This window comes from Pristis pectinata, chromosome 13, assembly GCF_009764475.1.
Source record: "Pristis pectinata isolate sPriPec2 chromosome 13, sPriPec2.1.pri, whole genome shotgun sequence".
Taxonomy (NCBI): domain Eukaryota; kingdom Metazoa; phylum Chordata; class Chondrichthyes; order Rhinopristiformes; family Pristidae; genus Pristis; species Pristis pectinata.
In genome coordinates this window covers 48149853-48169212 of record NC_067417.1, presented here as the reverse complement: position 1 = coordinate 48169212, position 19360 = coordinate 48149853, and the positions used below count along the sequence as shown (strand labels likewise).

The following is a 19360-nucleotide window of genomic DNA, read 5'->3' as shown; positions in this document are numbered from 1 at the left end:
AGCTGGAGTATTGTAGACAGTTTTGGTTACCCTGTTATAGGAAGGATGTCATTAAGCTAGAAACGGTGCCAAGATTTGTGAGAATGTTGCCAGGACTCAAGGGCCTGACTTATAGGGAGAGGTTGAGCAGGCTCGGACTTTATTTGTTGGAGGGTAGGAGACTGATGGGTGACATTGTGGAGGTGTATAAAATTGTGAGGGGCATAGACAGGGTGAATGCACCAAGTCTTCTTCCCAGGGGAAAAAGGAACATAAACTAGAGGGCATAGGTTTAAGGTGAGAGGGGAAAGATTTAAAAGGGACCCGAGGGGCAAGTTTTTCACGCAGAGGGTGGTGGGTGTATGGAACGAGCTGCCAGAGGAAGTGGTTGAGGCAGGTACGATAACAACATATAAAAGACAGTTAGACAGGTACACGGATAGGAAAGGTTTAAAGGGATATGGGCCAAATGCAAGCAAATGGGACTGGCTTAGGTGGGCAACTTATTCAGCATGGATGAGTTGGGCTGAAGGGCCTGTTTCTGTGCTGTATGACTCTATGACACTATTGTGTCCGCTTTCACACCACCCCTGGCAGTGTGTTCCAGGCACCCAGCATTCCCTGTGTGAAAAAAAGTTACCTCGCTTATCTCCTTTAAATGTTCCCCCTCTCACCATAAAGCTATGCGCTCTGGTATTTGACATTTCCACCCTGGGAGAAAGATTCTGACTGTCTACCCTATCTATGCCTCTCATAATGTTATATACCTCCGTCAGAAAACAACCCAAGTCAGTCTAACTCTCCCTAAAGCTAATACTCTCTAACCCAGGCAGCATCCTGGTGAACCCCTTCTTCCCTCTCAGCAAGACTTCCACATTCTTCCTGTAATGCTGTGACCAAAACTGCGCACAATAAGTTCTGAAATTTTGAATCAAAGCTTCACATAAAAATGTGAGGTATAGAAATCAGATTGACACTCAAATGGGCTTGGGATCATTTCTGCGAGGTATGTTTTAAGGTTAGCAGTGGAAAGGAAATTTGGACTCAGCGCGGGGGGAAAAGAAAAGAATGACACGAGCAGCTTTGTTACCTCCCCCCCCACCCCCGTGATCTAATGTAAATGGGTACTGGACTAGCAACCAAGTTAACCTGGTCACTGGGGGCTGGCGTCACACACCTACCACTCCAACCTGACCTGACCTTCAGGTGACTTACGTCCCCACTTCACGTGCTTGTCTCTGGATTCCCTCAGACTCCTCGGTAGAATTAAGTGGCCAGAGGAGAAGCAGAAGTCATTGAAGCACAGACTCTTGGTAATAATATGTTTTAACACAAAATGAAGTCGAAAAATCGGTGCGATAAAATGGGAAGGTGTCCGGGTGGTTTCTAAGTATGTGAGGGGATTAGAGATATTTCAACTGCAATCAAAGTGAAGAGAACAGGCTCCAACGGTTGTTTAACACACACCTGTTAAGTTTAGAGGAAAGGGAGGGGGACTGGAGAGAGGGAATGATCCATCTTTAATATACTGAGAGGTGGAATAATCAGGGAGGAGTGTACCCATTACCTTGTGTTTGTTGGTACAGAATGATACAGTAACAAGAGGAGTTTTATGGGTTTACCATTCTGGGACACCTTTCTCTGAAGACAACGCTACTGGGGGGAGGGAGGATTTGAGAAGACACTCTTTGCTTCTCTCTCTCTCTGAGCTACGAAACCACTAAAGGAAGATTCCCAGCGAGAAGTGCATTGCTTTAATGTCGCAAACAACCAAGGAAAATGGCACTGCTCTCACAGGGTGAAAATAATTTTTGGAAAGGCCTCGTATCTTACTCTGTGAGTCTGGCACGTAGCCTTGGGGGAAGTCTGTGTGCATCCAAGGTTCAGAGGGTGGAGACGGGGCCTTTTACACAACTGGGATCAAGTGGGCAGTATTCCGTCTGAGTCCTGGCCTGCTGGTGCTGGGAAGGTTTGGTGACAGCTCACCGCAGAATGTCCAACTTCTCACCTAACCTGGAAAAAGCGTGACATATTTGAGAGTTTCTGATTAGTGGCAACCCCCCAGGATGTTGATGGTGGGAGATTCACTGACGATAGACCAGTGTGGTGCAGGACCTTCACCCTGACCAATATGTGGCTACCCAGCAATCCCAATGTGACTAGTTGTTTGGTGACTGATAAACACAGAGGGCATAGTTTAAGGGGAGAGGAAGGAGATTTAAAGAGGATCTGAGGGGTAAGTTTTTTTTTACACTGAGAGCGGTTGATATCTGGAATGTGCTGCCAGAGGGAGATACAATTACTACGTTCAAGAGGCACTTAGACGGACACTTAAATAGAGTCATAGAGCAATACAGCATGGAAACAGGCCCTTCGGCCCATCTCATCCATCCTGACCATGGTGCCCACAATTTGCCCGCGTTTGGCCTGTATCCCTCTAAACCCCTCCTATCCATGTACTTATCCAAATGTCTTTCAAGTTATTATTGTACCTGCCTCAACCACTTCCTCTGGCAGCTCATTCCATATACACACCACCCTCTGCATGAAGAAGTTCCCTCTTTTAAGTCTTTCCCCTCTCACTTTAAACTTATGACCTCTAGTTTTTAGTTCCCCTGCCCTGGGGAAAAAAGACTGTGTGTGTTCATGCTACCTACATGCCTCATAATTTTATACACCCCTATAAGGTCACCCCTATGTTCCAAGGAGTAAGATCCTAGCCTGCCCAACCTCAGGCCTTTGAGTCCTGACAGCATCCTTGTAAATCTTCCCTGCAGTCCTTCCTATAACAGGGTGGTCCAAAACTGTACACAATACTCCGAGTGTGGTCTCACCAATGCCTTGTACAGCTGCAGCATAACATCCCAACTCCTACACTCAGTGCCCTGGCTGACGAAGGCCAGAGATCCATCCTGTTTATCTGTGACGCCGCTTTCAGCTAACTGTGTACTTGTACTCCTAGGTCCCTCTGTTTCACAAGACAATACTTCACTGTACAAGTCCTACCCTAGTTTGACTTCCCAAAATGCAAAACTTCGCATTTTTTGGAATTGAAAGCCATTTGCCAAACTTTGGCCCACTTGCCTAACTGATCAAGATCCCCCTGTAATATCTGATAACCTTAAGGCATTGGAGAATACAGTCCTAAAGCAGGCAAATGAGATTAGTGCAGTGGGGCAAAAGGGTCAGTATGGATATGATGGGCCAAAGGACCTGTTCCTGTGCTGTACACATAAGAGGGCTTGATGGGGAGGGATGTTGAGATGTTACCACTAGTCGGAGAGTCATGAACAATGGGATATAGCTCCAAAATAAATACTCTAATACAGTGGTTTTCAACCTTTTTCATGCTGCGGCCTCCCAGAACATGTCCTTGTTAGACGGTGGACCCACAAAATCAAACAATCGATAATTCATGCATACAACACTTAAATTACTGCACATAGGCCCTACTGAAATAGTGACTTTATCAAAGCGGCCTGGCTTTGATAAAGTTAATGATTTTAATGCACGTGGAAAACACATCCGCAAGATTTTCATCCATATCCTTTGCAGCTAAAGCCTCACGGTGAATCATGCAGTGGGTCGCTGCTACATGTGGAGCTACTTCTTTCACTCGTCCGATTAGACCCGACTTCCGTCCTGTCATTGCGGCAGCACCATCCGGGCATACTCCAATACACTGTGTCCACGCCAATGCCAATTGTACAAAAAAAGTGTCAAGTACACGGAAAACTTCTTCACCGGTTGTACGCCCTGGGAGCACCTTGCAAAACAAAAAGTCTTCGAAAGCCTCTCCTTCCCAGCAATATCGAACATAAACCATCAACTGCACAGCACTGGCAACATCAGTACTTTCATCAAGCTCAATTGCAAACCTGACTTGCTGAAGACGTGCCATCAGCTGGCTCTGTATATCTTCCGCCATATCGCCAATTCTTCTGCTTACTGTGTTATCAGACAGTGGAATGGCTTTCAGCTTTTGACTGGATTCTTTTCCCAGTACAACTTCGCACAGATCTACTGCTGCAGGCAGTATAAGCTCTTCTCCAATTGTGTGAGGCTTTCTGGAACGTTCTATTCGTAATGCTACCAAATATGATGTGCGAAGAGCCTTCTCATTTACAGTGGCGCAGGCTGTCATTTTGCCTTTCTGCTTGAGGTACAGCTCCTCTTGCCGCTCAAAATATCCCTTCAGCTTACTGGCGATATCTGGATGCACTGTTGTTAAATGGCGCTTCAACTTCGCTGGCTTCATTGCATTGTTGGACAGTGTTTGCAGACACACAACACAGGGAGGTTGGTCCGCATTTGTCCCCACTGCGATGAAGCCATATGAAATGTATTCTGGATCGTACTTGGGTTGTTCTCTCTTTCGGTCACCCTTATCCCTTTCGTCATCAGAATCTTCCTGTTTCTGGTCAGCTTTTCTCTTCGGAAATTTCTCCATACTCAGCAATACATGCTGGACAGTTTAATTACTATTACTGATAAACAAAATTATCAAAACTAAAATTTACACGCTTGCGCACTTTTCGTTTAACAGTGACATCACTGTGGCGTAAATGCACGGTAAGTAAGCAATATTATTAAGGCACAGCAACGTCACTCAGTCTCGCTAACACTACAGTGCTCAACAGAACAGTAGTGAGTAGTGAACACTACTGACTACTCTGACTACACAAATCAAATATTAAGCGGCAGCTTACCAGAAGGGAACACCATCTAAGTCTCTAAGATTGTCGCCTGTAACAGATAGAATAGATATGGCCGATTTTCTGAATGGTGGAAAACTGGAGCAAGCAAGTAAGCTACGTCTTTGTAATACGTCGCTTTTCCATTTTTTTCTTGGCTTGCTCGCGGACCCCCTGGCAACCCGCCACGGATCACAGGTTGAAAACCTCTGCTCTAGTAAATACCATTACTGAGTTTGTAATGTTAATGGTCATATAGAAACAGCATTTGCAGATATATCTTCACCTTTCCAAAGAAAATGTTACAGAACGTAGAACATTACAGCACAGTACAGGCCCTTCAGCTCACAATGTTGTGCCGACATTTTATCCTGCTCTAAGATCTAGCTAACCCTTCCTTCCCACGTAATCCTCCATTTCTCTATCATTCATGTGCCTATCTAAGAGTGCCTTAAATGTCCCTGATGTTTCCGCCCCTACAACCTCTGCTGGTGGTGTATTCCGCGCACCCACCACTTTCCGTGTTAAAAAGACTTACCCCTGACATCCCCCTTATGCCTTCCTCCAGTCACCTTAAAATTATGTCCCCTCGTGTTGGCCATTGTCACCCTGGGAAAAAGTCTCTGACTGTCCACTCGATCTGTGCCTCTTATCATCTTGTACACCTCTATCAATTCACCTCCTTCTTCTCTCCAAAGAGAAAAGCCCTAGCTCACTCAACCTATCCTCATAAAATGGTTAAACAAAAGCTGTGCTTTTCGGACACTGTTTAACATCTTTGGTTACTGTATGGCAAATGTGTGTTAAGTGCATATACTTGTGAGGGTACCTCTACCTGCGTGGTTCACACTGAAATCAATGTGTGGGCTACGGCGGTGGTGTCACATCCAGTGATACCAGTGGTTCTTACCCTGGTCAAGAACAGCCACTCCCACTTTTCTCAAAGCCCCCATCCCCCTCTTGACCTCCCGTTCACACTCAGTATGAATTCCTGATGATGCCACAGGCCGCTCCTCTGAAGGAATCTTGTTTCTGCTTGCACCCGTAACGTCGGGGCAGCTATTTGTGCCGAATGTGTTCCCATTTGGTTTCAGACTGAATCACCCAATAAATCCTCAAGGGCTTCGTGTGACCCTTGCACCCTCTCTCAAGAGAAGGTCACACCCCTCAGCTTGCGACCCAGTGGTCTTGATGACGTCACCAGGGCTTAACTTTTCGTGTGATGCCACAGGAATCTGGTGCCAAATGCAAGCACATCATTGGATCATAACACGTCAAGAAAGCAGGAGCAGGAGTAGGCCATTTGGCCCTTCAAGCCTGCTCCACCATTGAATATGATCATGGATGACCCCTCGCAGGCTCCTGTGCCAGCTCCCTATAGCTTTAAATTCCTTTATCTTTCAAAAATCCATCAAAGTCTTTAAATACTTCCAGTCGTCTAACCTCCAAAACCCTCTGCGGTGGAGAATTCCAGAGATTCGTCACCCTCTGTGAGCAGTTCTGACACACCTCAGCTTTAAATGACCGGCCATTTCTTTTGGAGCTATGTCCCACTGTTCGTGACTCTCCCACTAGTGGAAACATCTCAACGTCCCGACCCATCAAGCCCCCTTAGGATCTTATGTTTCAATAAGACCACCCCCCATTCTTCTAAACTCCAAAGAATGTGCTACAGGGTCGGAAATTTGGTATGTTATGGATTAATTATTAGATTTCTTTCTCTTTCTTTATTAGTCACATGTACATCGAAACACACAGTGAAATGCATCTTTTGCGTAGAGTGCTCTGGGGGCAGCCCGCAAGTGTCGCCTCGCCTCTGGCGCCAACATAGTACGCCCACAACTTCCTAACCTGTACGTCTTTGGAATGTGGGAGGAAACCGGAGCACCCGGAGGAAACCCACGCAGACACAGGGAGAACGTACAAACTCCTCACAGACAGCGGTGGGAATTGAACCCGGGTCGCTGGCGCTGTAATAGCGTTACGCTGACCGCTACAGTACTGTGCCTGCCCACATTAGCACCACAAAGCACCAACATCAGCCACCCTCCAGTCTACTGGTACCTCACCCGTGGCTAAGGAAGATACTAATTCCTGCCAGGTCACCTGCAATTTCTTCCCTTTGCTTCTTACAACATCCTAGGACACAACTGGTTAAGCCCCAGGGACTTACGTCCTAGGACACACTTGGTTAGGCCTCAGGGATTTATCTACCTTTATGCACCTCAACACTTCCAGCACCTCCTGTTTCATGATGTTGGTATGTTTCAGGACATCACTGTACTCTTTCCCAAGTTCCCTAGCCTCCGTCACCTTCTCCAGAGTACTTATTTAAGATCCTGCTCGTTGCCTGTGGCTCCACACACCGACGGCCACACTGACCAATTCTCTCCCTAGTTACCCTCCTGCTCTTAGTAAACGTATAGGATCTCTAGGAAACACAAGAGATTCTGCAGATGTTGGAAATCCGGAGCAACACATGCAAAAACGCTGAAGGAACTCAGCAAGCCAGGCAGCATCCACGGAGGGAAACCAACAGTCAACCGATGAGGGGTCTCAGCCCGAAACGTCGACTGTTTGTTTCCCTCCACAGACGCTGCCTGACCTGCTGAGTTCCTCCAGCACCCCATTTTGCAAATTTACCCAGAGGTTACAAAATCCTGGATTGCAGTTGGATGCAACCTCCTGGGGTTGAGTTGAATGAAGTCACTGCTGTTCAGTGAATCCTTCCTCGTTTTCAGATTGAAGACATTGAGGATGAGCGGGTAGAGGAAATACTCTATCGAATCAGTGACATGGACGCGGAGAGCAGGAGGCGGCGAATCCGGCCCAAGGCTTTGTTCGACAACTGTTACCGAGTATTGAAACAGATCTTCCACTGTAAGTGTCGGCAGAGCCAATTCAAGGCTTTCATTTCCCAAATGAAACTGAAAAAGTAGGGGGACATAGAATTAGACGTGAAACTTTGTAAGGGGCATAGATTACCGTGATAATCTTCCACATGCAGGGGTTCAAGGGCCTTAAATGTAAGATAGTGATTAATCCAGTGAAGGAACCAGAGGTAAATGATACACTCAAGCCCTGGTGAGATAGAGCTCACTGGCATGGGGCGTGGTTGGCAGGACTAGCATGGAAACCTTTTGGGAAGTATTGGATAAACTAGGATGTTAAACCTGGAAGTGTGTAAATATTGGTGACAGGTGTATAGACAGCATTCTGAAATAGGGTACAGGGTGGGACATCGTGGTTTAGTATTCCTGCCAAGAAATGTACCATAGAGTCATACAGTGCAGAAACAGGCCCTTCAGCCCACCACGTCCATGCTGGCCTTTTTACCTGTCTACACTAATCCCACGAAAGGATTTGCTCGCATTGTCTGTGCCCTTCTAAGCCTTACCTCTTCAAGTGCCTGTTTAAATGCCTCTTAAATAAATCTGATCCCACCACCTCCTCTGGCAGCACGTTCCAGATGTCAACCGCTTTCTGTGTGGGAAAAAAAACCTTCCCCTCAGATCCCCTTTAAACCTCCTTCCTCTCACTTTAACCCTATACCCTCTTGTTCTTGATACCCCTACCATGGGAGAAAGATCTACCTTATCTATGCCCCTCATAATCTTATATCCCTCTGTCAGGTCACCCCTCAGCCTCCGTTGCTCCAGGGAAAACAAGCATGGCCTGTCCAATCTCTCCCTGTAACTGAGGTCCTCCAATCCAGGCGACGTCCTGGTGAATCTCCTCCGGACTCTCTCCAGCGCAGCCACATCCTCCCTGTAGTGTGGTGGCCAGAACTGCACACAGTACTCCAAGTATGGTTTAACTGGTGTTTTGTGAAGTTGAGTCTTTAATATTCCATGCCCCGGCCCATAGAACATGGAACATTACAGCAGAGTACTGCTCCTTCGGCCCATGATGTTGTGACGACCTTTTAACCTACTCTAAGAGAAATCTAACTTTCCCTCCCACATAGCCCTCCATTTTTCTATCATTCATGTGGCTATCTAAGAGTCTCATAAATGTCCCTAATGTATCTGCCGCTTGCAGTACCCCTGGCAGCATGTTCCACGCACCCACCACTCTGTGTAAAAAAGACTTTCCTCTGATATCCCCCTGTACTTTCCTCCAATCACCTTAAAATTATGTCCCCTCATGTTAGCCATTTCCTCCCTGAGAAAAAGTCTCTGTCCACTCGATCTATGCCTCTTATCATCTTGTACACCTCTATCAATCCACCTCTCATCCTCCTTCTCTCCAAAGAGAAAAGCCCGAGCTCGCTCAACCTATCTTCATAAGACATGCTCTCCAATCCAGGCAGCATCCTGGTAAATCTCTGCACCTTTTCTAAAGCTTCCACATCCTTCCTATAATGTGGCACCCAGAACTGAACACAATACTTTAGTAATACTAGGTGACGGTTTTGCAGAACACCTACGCGCTGTCTGTAACCGCGATCTGCATCTCCCTGTTCCCAGTCACTCGCGCCCCCCCCCCCCCCCCACACTATCACTGATATGTCAGTCCTCGGCCTCCTCCACTGCCAGGAGAATTCCAAGCGCAAACTGGAGGAACAGCACCTCATTTTCCGTCTTGGAACCTTGCAGCCTAACGGCATGAACACTGAATTCTCCCACTTTAAGTAATCCCCACCCCACCTCCCCACAAACACCCCCCCCCCCCACCATGCTTCCCTTCTTCCCTTTCCTAGCCTCTTTTTTTCCTCTCTCTTTTACCTGTGACCCATCCCCCGGTGGGTCTGCTCTCTCCTCCTCCCCCGCACCTGCCTGTCACTGTCTCTTACCTGCATCTACCTATCACCACCCTGTGCCCACCCCGCCTCCCCTCTTCTGTCCACCTATCACTGCTCTGCTTTTCCCTCCTATATATTGGGCTTCCCCTTTTCCTATCTTCAGTCCTGAAGAAGGGTCCCGACCCGAAACGTTGACCGCCTGCTTTTCTCCACGGATGCTGCCTGGCCTGCTGAGTTCCTCCAGCATCGTCATGTTTTTCATCACGATTCTCTAAGGGTGGGCTAACCAGGGTTCCATAGAGCTGTAACATTACCTCACGGCTCTTGAACTCAGTCCCCCGACTAATGAAGGCCAACACGCCATACACCTTCTTAGCAACCCCATCAACCTGTGCGGCGACTATGAAAGCAAGTATGCCAGGTACCTTCTTCACCACCCTAACTACCTGTGTTGCCACTTCCATGGAACTATGGACTTGAACCCCAAGTTGCCTCCATTCATCGACATTCCTCAGTGCCCTACCATTTATTGTCAGTGCCACATTTCCAAAAAGTGTTCAGATGAGCACTTGAATTGTCTGGGCATGGATGGCTGTAGGCCAAGTGCTGGAAGATGGGATTAATACGGATAGGTGTCCATTGGTCGACATGGACATGATGGGCAGAATGGCCCGTCTCCATACTGTATGACCCGCTAATGTTGGGTGGAGGATAAACACTAGGGAGAGTCCCCTGGCTCTTCAAAAACATGTTGGGATCTGGTGCCTGGGGTAGCAGTGTCTCGGTAGAACACCCTATCATCACGGAGGTGTCGGCCTGGATTACACGCACTGCTCCTGAAGAAGTGGACCTTCCACCTTCTGAGTGGAGCTCCTACTGAGTGACGGACCAACATGGTGCACGGGTAATGGGGCAGCTTTCAGCTGAGTGCCAATTCCAATGGTTTTGCCTTTGCCACCTGGCTCGGGAGAGGGTATTGAACGTTTTAAGAGAGCTGGAACTTCGGGAGCATCCATTGCGCTGTCTGGTAACTGATTTTTTGCTTTGGTGCTTCATTGCAGGCAACTGGGTTCCTTGAGCAAGCCACCCAACTCCTGCATCATCGCCGCTTGAAAGAAAGGCACCTGCTTTTCCAGGTTTTACAATCCCTTGTTGACATCAGAAGCATCCGAGATAGTTATGCCTGCTCTCACCCAAGTACTCGTGTGGAGATGCAGGACTGGGTTGCCAATGGCTGAAGGATCACAATGGACTTATTGATGAGGACCTGTGGACAGTGACCAGTTTGCTAACTCCTCCCCACCCACCCTACCGTTCCTTTTGGTTTTATTTCTTTTGTAATTATTTAACCCGGTCAAATCCCATTGTGACTTTCTGTCCGTACACTACAAACGCCAAGTTCGATAGTTCCATCCTCCACTTGCCTTGCCAACCGCTCATGGAACTCTTCTGTGATTCAGGAGACCGGTGTATCCAATTCTGCGTCATGACCAGAATCATTACAGTGCACAAGACAAAAGAGGAAGCCAAAATAATGGAACTCTCTGAAGGAGTAATGTTTGCGGCTCATTTGGACTTGGACATCGGGTAATGCGTGGCAGAGGGCATGGGCTGGAGACTGGAGCCTGGCAATTTAGTGAGAAGGACCCGTCTATCCATTCAGATACTGGGAGAAATCACACAATTAACCACTTGAAGCAAAAATCCCTTAATAAATCACTGCAGAGACCTTCTCATTGTTATCCAGCACAGACATGAGAAACCTCGACAGCCTCAAACCCGCTGCAAGGAGCTTCCTTGGAAATTTTAATGCCAGAGGTGCAGGAATTTCTTGCATCCACTTCTACTATAACGGACTGTCCGTGATGTTGGAGACTCGGAGATATTGTCTGCATGTGTCACTGCCCAGTAAAACGATCATTCCATATAATCTTTCTACCTACAGTTGGTGATCAGGTGATGTACTGAATAATAAATGTCTGATTGCTTCTAATGTCTTACATTCTGTACGACGCTGTGACTCTGGGCTGTTTGCACAGCCAACGTGTGTACTTAATACATCTGGATATGAATAAAATACTATACACTGTCTTGGGGAAATGTCAAAGGTTCAATCCCACCTTCCCTCGCACACTGTCCCCAGTATATTGTTGTCACAGGGTCTAAGTCCTGGAACTCCCTCCCCAACAGCACGGTGGGAGCACCTTCACCAGAAGGACTGCAGCGGTTCAGGGTGATAACCGCTTCTTCTCAAGGGCAGCTGGGGTGGGCAATCGATGCTGGTCTTGCCAATGATACCGACATTCAGATTAGTTTATTGTCATCTACACCAGGGTGCAATGAAATTCCTAAAAAAATGAATGAAGATTGTTCACAGATGTACAACTGCAGGTAGCACTGGTAGGCAGATACCAGAACAATATTGGTTATCTCTGAGACTGCTGACCAGCTTCTGTTTTTTTTAAAAAAGGATTTATTAACATATTTATATCATTCTCAATTCAGTATTTACAAATATACATCAAATTTAAACATTGCCATCCCTGTCCAGGATGCACTCCAGCCCCTGCAGTGCCAACAGGTCCCAGAAGACCTCCAGAGAGCCAGTGGACACTGCGTGCTCCCTCTTCAGGGACACCTTGACTAAAGTCAAAGTCAAGTTTATTTGTCATGTATGCACAAGTGCAATGAAGACCTTACTTGCAGCAGCATCACAGGCACACAGCATTAGAAACAGAACATTCACAAGAAAAACAAATTATACAAGAAAGAATACAAATAGAATAAAACAAAGTCCATTGCAGTGCAATGTGGTCACAGTGTTGCTATACTGAGATAGTGATCAGGGTTGTGCAGGTTGGTTCAAGAACCAAATGGTTGAAGGGAAGTAGCTGTTCCTGAACCTGATGATGTGGGACTTCAGGCTTCTGTACCTCCTGCCCGATGGTAGCTGCGAGAAGATGGCACGGCCTGGATGGTGGGGATCTTTGATGATGGATGTTGCCTTCTTGAGGCAGCACCTCCTGTACATACTACCGATGGCAGGGTGGGGCATGCCTGTGATGTATTGGGCAAAGGACACCACTCCCTGCAGTTTCATGTCTTCCTGTACATTGGAATTGCCATACCAAACCATGATGCAACCAGTCAGGATACTTTCAACCAGTCAGAAGTCCGTTGGAGTGTTTGGTGACAAGCTGAACCTCCTTAACCTTCCAAAAAAGTAAAGACGCTGGCACGCCTTCCTTGTGATTGCATCTATGTGCTGGGCCCAGGACAGGTTAACACCCAGCTGACCCTCTCTGCCGCTGATCCAGCAATGTAGACTGGTTCATGTTCACCCTCCTTACCTTTGCTTGTAGTATCCATCACCAGGTGGTCAGTGGCAACACAGCCTCTTTGCCACAAGCTACCTAGGGAGGCCCAAGGAGACATTCCTGTTTAAGTAAAGGTTGTGGCCAATACTGGGTACACTTTTGGGTTGCCCACATGTTCTCTGCCCCTGTTCCACAAACAGCTACAAGGCAGGAGAGTGCACAAATGGTTTGTACTGACCCAGAGAGTCTGTGGATGCATCATTCAGACGAACCACATTGCCTCTCCCAACACATTATTGACTTGTATATTAGGGGTTAAAATGCAAGGGGCAACAGACAAATTGGCTCCTTAATTAGCAGCACAGCTTCTTCACTGCTCTTATTGAAACTAAATGGATTGATTTTCTTTGTATTTTTGATGTGCAGATTAGATTGAGAGCTCAGCTTAATTTGCCTCAGCTGTTACCCAAAGCCTGCTCATTGCCAATCATCATCAATCAGAGTGCTGCTTGAAAGCTTACCACTAACCTTCAGCCCTATGAAGACTGAGGAGTGCTGGCCCTCTCCCCTGCCATAGTTGGGGGATGGGCCTTGTGACTCAATAACAGCTTGTCCTGATGCAGGGTTTCGACCTGAAACGTTGGCCGTTGGCCATTCTATTTCCATACAACATCCAGCAGTTTACTCATTGCTCCAGATTCCTGCATTTGCAGTGTTGCATTAGTGTTGCCTTTAATGCAAAATATGGCAAGTGCTGATTGGAGGATTTGGTAAATTGGTTTATTAAAATTAAGATAGGAATTAAGATATCTTTATTATTGTCACATGTACTGAGGTACAGTGAAAAACTTTGTTTTGCATGCTATCCATACAGATCATTGCATCGCATCAGTACATCGAGGTAGTACAAGGGAAAACAATAACAGAATGTAGAATAACGTGTTACAATTACAGAGGAAGTGCAGTGCAGGCAGACAATAAGGTGCAAGGGCCATGACCAGGTCGATTGTGAGGTCAAGGGTCCAATTTATCATACTAGGGGACTGTTCAGTAGCCTTATAACAGCGGGATAGAAGCTGTCCTTGAACCTGATGGTACGTGCTTTCAGGCTTTTGTATCTCCTGCCCAATGGAAGGGTGGGGGAGAAGAGAGAATATCCAGGGTGGGTGGGGTCTTTGATTATGTTGGCTGCTTTGCCGAGCCAGTGAGAAGTGAGGACAGAGTCCATGGAGGGGAGGCTGGTTTCCATGATGCACTGGGCTGTGTCCATAACTCTCTGCAGTTTCTTGCAGTCCCGGGCAGAGCAGTTGCAGTACCAAGTTGTGATGCATCCAGATAGGATGCTTTCTATGGTGCATCGATAAAAGTTGGTGAGGGTCATCAGGGACAATCCAAGCCTCGGAAGGAGGTAACAATATGCTCGGTCAAAGAGGAAGGGGTTAAAGCGGCCTTGAAGAGTGGTAGTTCCAGAGTTTCAGACCTGCTGAAGACAGAGCCAGGAATAGTGGGCAAATAGAGTCACATTGTGTAGCACGGAGAAAGGCCCTTCAGCCCACACATGTCCATGCCGACCAAGATGTACATTCAAGCCAATCCCATCTCCCAGCACTTGGCCCACATCCCTCCAAATGCTTGTCATCCATATACCTGTCCACATACTTCTTAAGTGTATCTAATGTACCTGCCTCCCCCACTTCCTCTGGCAGCTGGTTCCATATACCTACCACCCACTGTGTAAAAAAAAGTTGCCCCTCCTTTCACCCTCTAACCTTAAAACTATGTCCTCTATTTGTCGATTCCCCAAAGCTGTAAAAAAGACCTCTCACCCTGTCCGTGCCTCTCAGGATTTTATACACCTCTATGAGATGTCTCGTACAACTCAGTTCAACGCAGTGAAATCTCAGCACCTTAGCAATGGTCACATCTGTTACTTCCTGCATTAGATTCTCCAAGTGTCAAAGTACATCCACTCTGCCGGTGTCCTTCACCAGGATCTCTAACTATCCAGCCGTTTGCTCAGTCCTACCTTTGAGCTGAAGATGTGTGACTTTGGACTGACAGGTGTGGCTGACCCAGTCCGTGGTCACGCCGGGGGTTCCCGACAGAATATGCTGCCTCCCGTAGTGCTCAGCACCTGAGATCATGCTCGGCTCCAAGGGTCATACCAAGTCAGTGGCTGTCAGTCGATTGACGACATGGTCCTCCTGTTGTGAGGTCCTCCTGTTGATGATGATGACCTGGATGACGGAATTTGAGGGCTTTGTGGCCAAGTTTGAGGATGATACAAAGATCAGTGGAGGGGCAGGTAGTGTTGAGGAAGCAGGGAGTCTGCAGAAGGACTTGGACAGGTCGGAAGAATTGGCAAAGAAGTGGCACATGGAATACAGTGTAGGGAAGTGTACGGTCATGCACTTTGGTAGAAGGAATAAAGGCGCAGACTATTTTCTAAACGGGGAGCAAATTCACAAATCGAAGGTGCAAAGTGAGTCTTGGGAGTTACTTGGGAGTCCTAGTTCACCATTCCCTTAAGGTTAACTTGGAGGCTGAGTCAGTACTAAAGAAGGCAAATGCAATGTTACCATTCATTTCGAGAGGACTAGAACAGAAAGGCAAGGATGTAATGCTGAGGCTTTATAAGGCGTTGGTCAGACCACATTTGGAGTATTGTGAGCAGTTTTGGGCCCCATGTCTATGGAAGGATGTGCTGGCATTGGAGAGGGTCCAGAGGAGGTTTACGAGAATGAAAGGGTTAATGTATGAGGAGCGTTTGACGTCTCTGGGCCTGCACTTGCTGGAGTCTAGAAGGATGGAGGTCGGGGGGGGGGGGGGGGGGGGGGGGGGGGGGGGGGGGGGGGGGGGGGGGGGGAACTCATTGAAACCTACCGAATATTGAAAGGCCTGGATAGAGTGGACGTGGACAGGATGTTTCCAGTAGTGGGAGAGTCTAGGACCAGAGGGCACGGCCTCAGAATAAAGGGACGTCCCTTTAGAACAGAGATGAGGAGGAATTTCTTTAGCCAGAGGCCGGTGAATCTGTGGAATTCATTGCCACAGACGGCCGTGGAGGCCAAGTCATTGGGTATATTTAATAGGTTCTTGATTAGTAAAGGCGTCAAGAGTTACGGGGAGAAGGCAGGAGAATGGGGTTGAGAGGGAAAAATAAATCAGCCGTGATCGAATGATGGAGCAGACTTGATGGGCTGAATGGCCTATAATTCTGCTCCTATGTCTTATGGCTGTCAGTCAATTGATGTGGTCCACTCAGTGGATCGCTCACCAACTAAGACATCGGCACAGCTGGTAGAGCCACTAGCTCACAGCACCTGAGACCCCGGGTTCGATCCTGACCTCTGGCGCTGTCTGTGTGGAGTTTGCACGTTCTCCCTGTGACCCTGTGAGTTTCCCTCCCGGGTGCTCCGGTGTCCGCATCCACGTGCAGGTCGGTAGGTTAACTGGCTGCTGTAAATTGCCCCAAGTGTGTGGGCGAGTGGTAGAATCTGGGGCAGCTGAGACGATAAAAACAATGGGATTGATATAGGATCAGTGTATATAGGTGGTTGATGGCCAGCATGGGCTAGTTGGGCTGAAGGGCCTGCTTCTGTGCAGTGCGACGATGACCAAAACAGTGACCTGTTGCCCTGTACCTGAGGAGAGGGAGATTGAGGATGAGGGGATGGGGAGGGAGGGTATTTCAATGCTCTCGGACGCATAGGAACACACAGTAATACTCTGATAACCTGGGTGGTGACGTTTCATTCAGACTCATGGATGTTACTTCTATCATGCAGGCACGGTAGCGAGCAGTTAGCGCAGCGCTATTACACCGCCAGCGACCCAGGTTGGATTCAGGCCACTGTCCGTAATGAGATTGCACGTTCTCCCCGTGTCTGCGTGGGTTTCCTCCGGGTGCTCCGGTTTCCTCCCACATTCCAAAAATGTACGGGTTAGGAAGTTGTGGGCGTGCTATGTTGGCGCCGGAAACGTGGCGACACTTGCTGGCTGCCCCCTGAACACTCTACGCAAAAGATGCATCTCACTGTGTGTTTCGATGTACATGTGACTAATAAAGAGATCTTAATACACCTGCACACTTACATTTCACTTTTTATAAAACCACATTTCATGGTAGTGTAATACACTTCCCCGTGAACCCAGTGAGTTTGAAGGGAGCGGGAAACTGAGACGGTGAGTTTCAGGTTGTGCCTAACAGGCCGGAAAATACAAGCACTCTGGACGCTGGGTTTTCCCAACCGCAGTAGTACACAGCTGCTCACCTGATCCATAGTCCATGGATAATGAGAGGCTGCGTATTCCCAGTAATCAACAGCCTCCCCCCCATGGACCCTGTCTACACTCCTTGCTGCCTTGGGAAAGTAACCAACATAATTAAAAACCCCCTCCCATCAGGCAGAAGATACAAAAGCCAGAAAGAACGTACCACCAGGCTCAAGGACAGCTTCTATCCCGCTGTTATAAGACTGGTGAACAGACCTCTTGTACGATAAAGATGTCTCCTGATCTCTCAGTCTACCTTGTTGTGGCCCCTGCACTTTATTTGTCTACCTGCGCTGCACTTTCTCTGTAACCGTAACACTACATTCTGCATTCTGTTATTGCTTTTTTCTTTGTACTACCTCGATGTACTTATGTTTGGAATGATCCACATCCCACTCCCACGTTGACATGTCTATCCACGGCCTCCTCTACTGCCACGTTGAGGCCAGACGCAGGTTGGAGGAACAACACCTCATATTCCGCCTTGGGAGTCTCCAACCTGACGGCCTCAACGTCGATCTCTCTAACTTCCAGTAACCCCTCCCCGCCTTCTCCCCCCACTCCCCACCCTCTGTTTTCCCTTACTCCTGTGGCCCCCTCACCCCTTCGCTTTTCCCTCCCCCTGCCCTCATGACCTGCCCATCTATTCCCCACCTCCTTCCCTTTACTCCATGGTCCACTGCCCTCTCCTACCGGATTCCTCCTCCTTCAGCCCTTTGCCTCCTCTACCTATCACCTCTCAGCTTCTTACATTTCCCCCCGCCCCCACCCACCTTCCTTCCCCCTCTCACCTGGACTCACCTCTCCCCTCCCTGCGTGTGCTCCTCCCCCTACCCCCCCCCACCTTCTTATTCCGGCTTCTGCCCTCTTCCTTTCCAGCCTCGATGAAGGGTCTCGACCCGAAACGTCAACTGTTTATCTCCCTTCACGGTTGCTGCCTGACCCGCTGAGTTCCTCCAGCACTTTGTGTGTGTTGTTTGGAATGATCTGTCTGGATAGCATCCAAAACTAAGTTTTTCACTGTGTCTTGGTACATGTGACAATAATACTACCAATTTCAGGGACTAATAAGTGAGCCAGAAATTAAACCATTGGGATCCCCAAGCAGTAAGAGTCTGAATTGTCAGACTTGGTAGAACTGGCAGTGCTTTGGAGAACCCTCTCCCGTACAATGTTGTTCATTTCTGATCTATGAACAGTTCAGGTATCTGCATGAGTTTATTAACAGTTCAGTTATTGGTTTTTGTTTACTATTGCCACATATACCGAGATACAGTGAAAAGCTTTTGTTGGTGTGCCCTCCAGACAGATCATGCCATACACAAGTACATTGAGGTAGTAAAAAAGAAAACAGAATGGAAAACGAAAAGGAAATCAGAAAGGGAAAGGCAGGCACGGTGGCGTAGTGGTCAGTGTAACGTTTTACAGCGCCGGCGACCCGGGTTCGATTCCCGCCGCTGTCCGCAAGGAGTTTGTACGTTCTCCCCCTGTCTGAGTGGGTTTCCTCCGGGTGCTCCGGTTTCCTCCCACGTTCCAAAGACGTACGGGTTAGGAAGTTGCGGGCGTGCTATGTTGGCGCCGGAAGCGTGGTGACACTTGCGGGCTGCCCCCGGAACACTCCACGCAAAAAGATGCATTTCACTGTGTGTGTCGATGTACATGTGACTAATAAAGACATCTTATCTTAGAATGCAGAATATAGTGTTACGGTTACAGAGGAAGTGCAGTGCAGGCAGACAATAAGGTGCAAGGGCCACGATAAGATCAAGAGTTCTTCTTTCAGCATATGAGAGGTCGTTATGGCCAATTCTCAGGGACAGAGCCCTGTCGTACCCTGGGGACAGTCTGCGCCACGAGGGCCATTAGCAATGTCACTCAAGTCCGCAATGACATCCAGGTCAACTCCCCCATGAGTTGAACAACTTCGATGTAGGTTTCAGTTTGCTGAAAGCTGGAACATTTGGTACTCCAGACCCTGGTTCTGGACCGTAACTATGGTGATCACCCTCCAGACTCCAGCTCTGACCTCGGGTGTATGCTGACCTGTGGGTAGTAAACCAGGGATAATAAGGACCTAACATACTCAGCTGGCAATGCCTTGGTGCTAGTTACAATTACTACAGTCCCCCTTCTTATCCACTTGCCTTGGTGAGGGCAGCTTCAACAACACTCGAGAAGCTCGACACCATTCAGGACATAACAGCCCACTTGACAGGCTCCCCATCCACACCCACTCACTCACTCCAGCACCGACACACAGCAGCAGCAGTCTGTCCCATCTACAGGAGGCACTGCAGCAACTCACCGAGACTCCTCAGGCAGCACCTTCCAAACCCACCACCCCTCCCAGC

At 48.1% G+C, this 19360-nt stretch overlaps 1 protein-coding gene across 1 annotated transcript in view; it reads left to right on the top strand.

Annotated features, from left to right (window-relative positions):
- il34 (interleukin 34) overlaps positions 1 to 11474 on the top strand; it is an 85076-nt gene extending 73602 nt beyond the window's left edge. Inside the window, exons 6-7 of the mRNA XM_052028449.1 lie at positions 7415 to 7553; positions 10479 to 11474. Of these exons, the coding sequence (XP_051884409.1) occupies positions 7415 to 7553; positions 10479 to 10495 (156 nt within the window). The 3' untranslated portion in view covers positions 10496 to 11474. The remainder of the gene's footprint in view (positions 1 to 7414; positions 7554 to 10478) is intronic.
- Positions 11475 to 19360: the final 7886 nt, after the last annotated feature.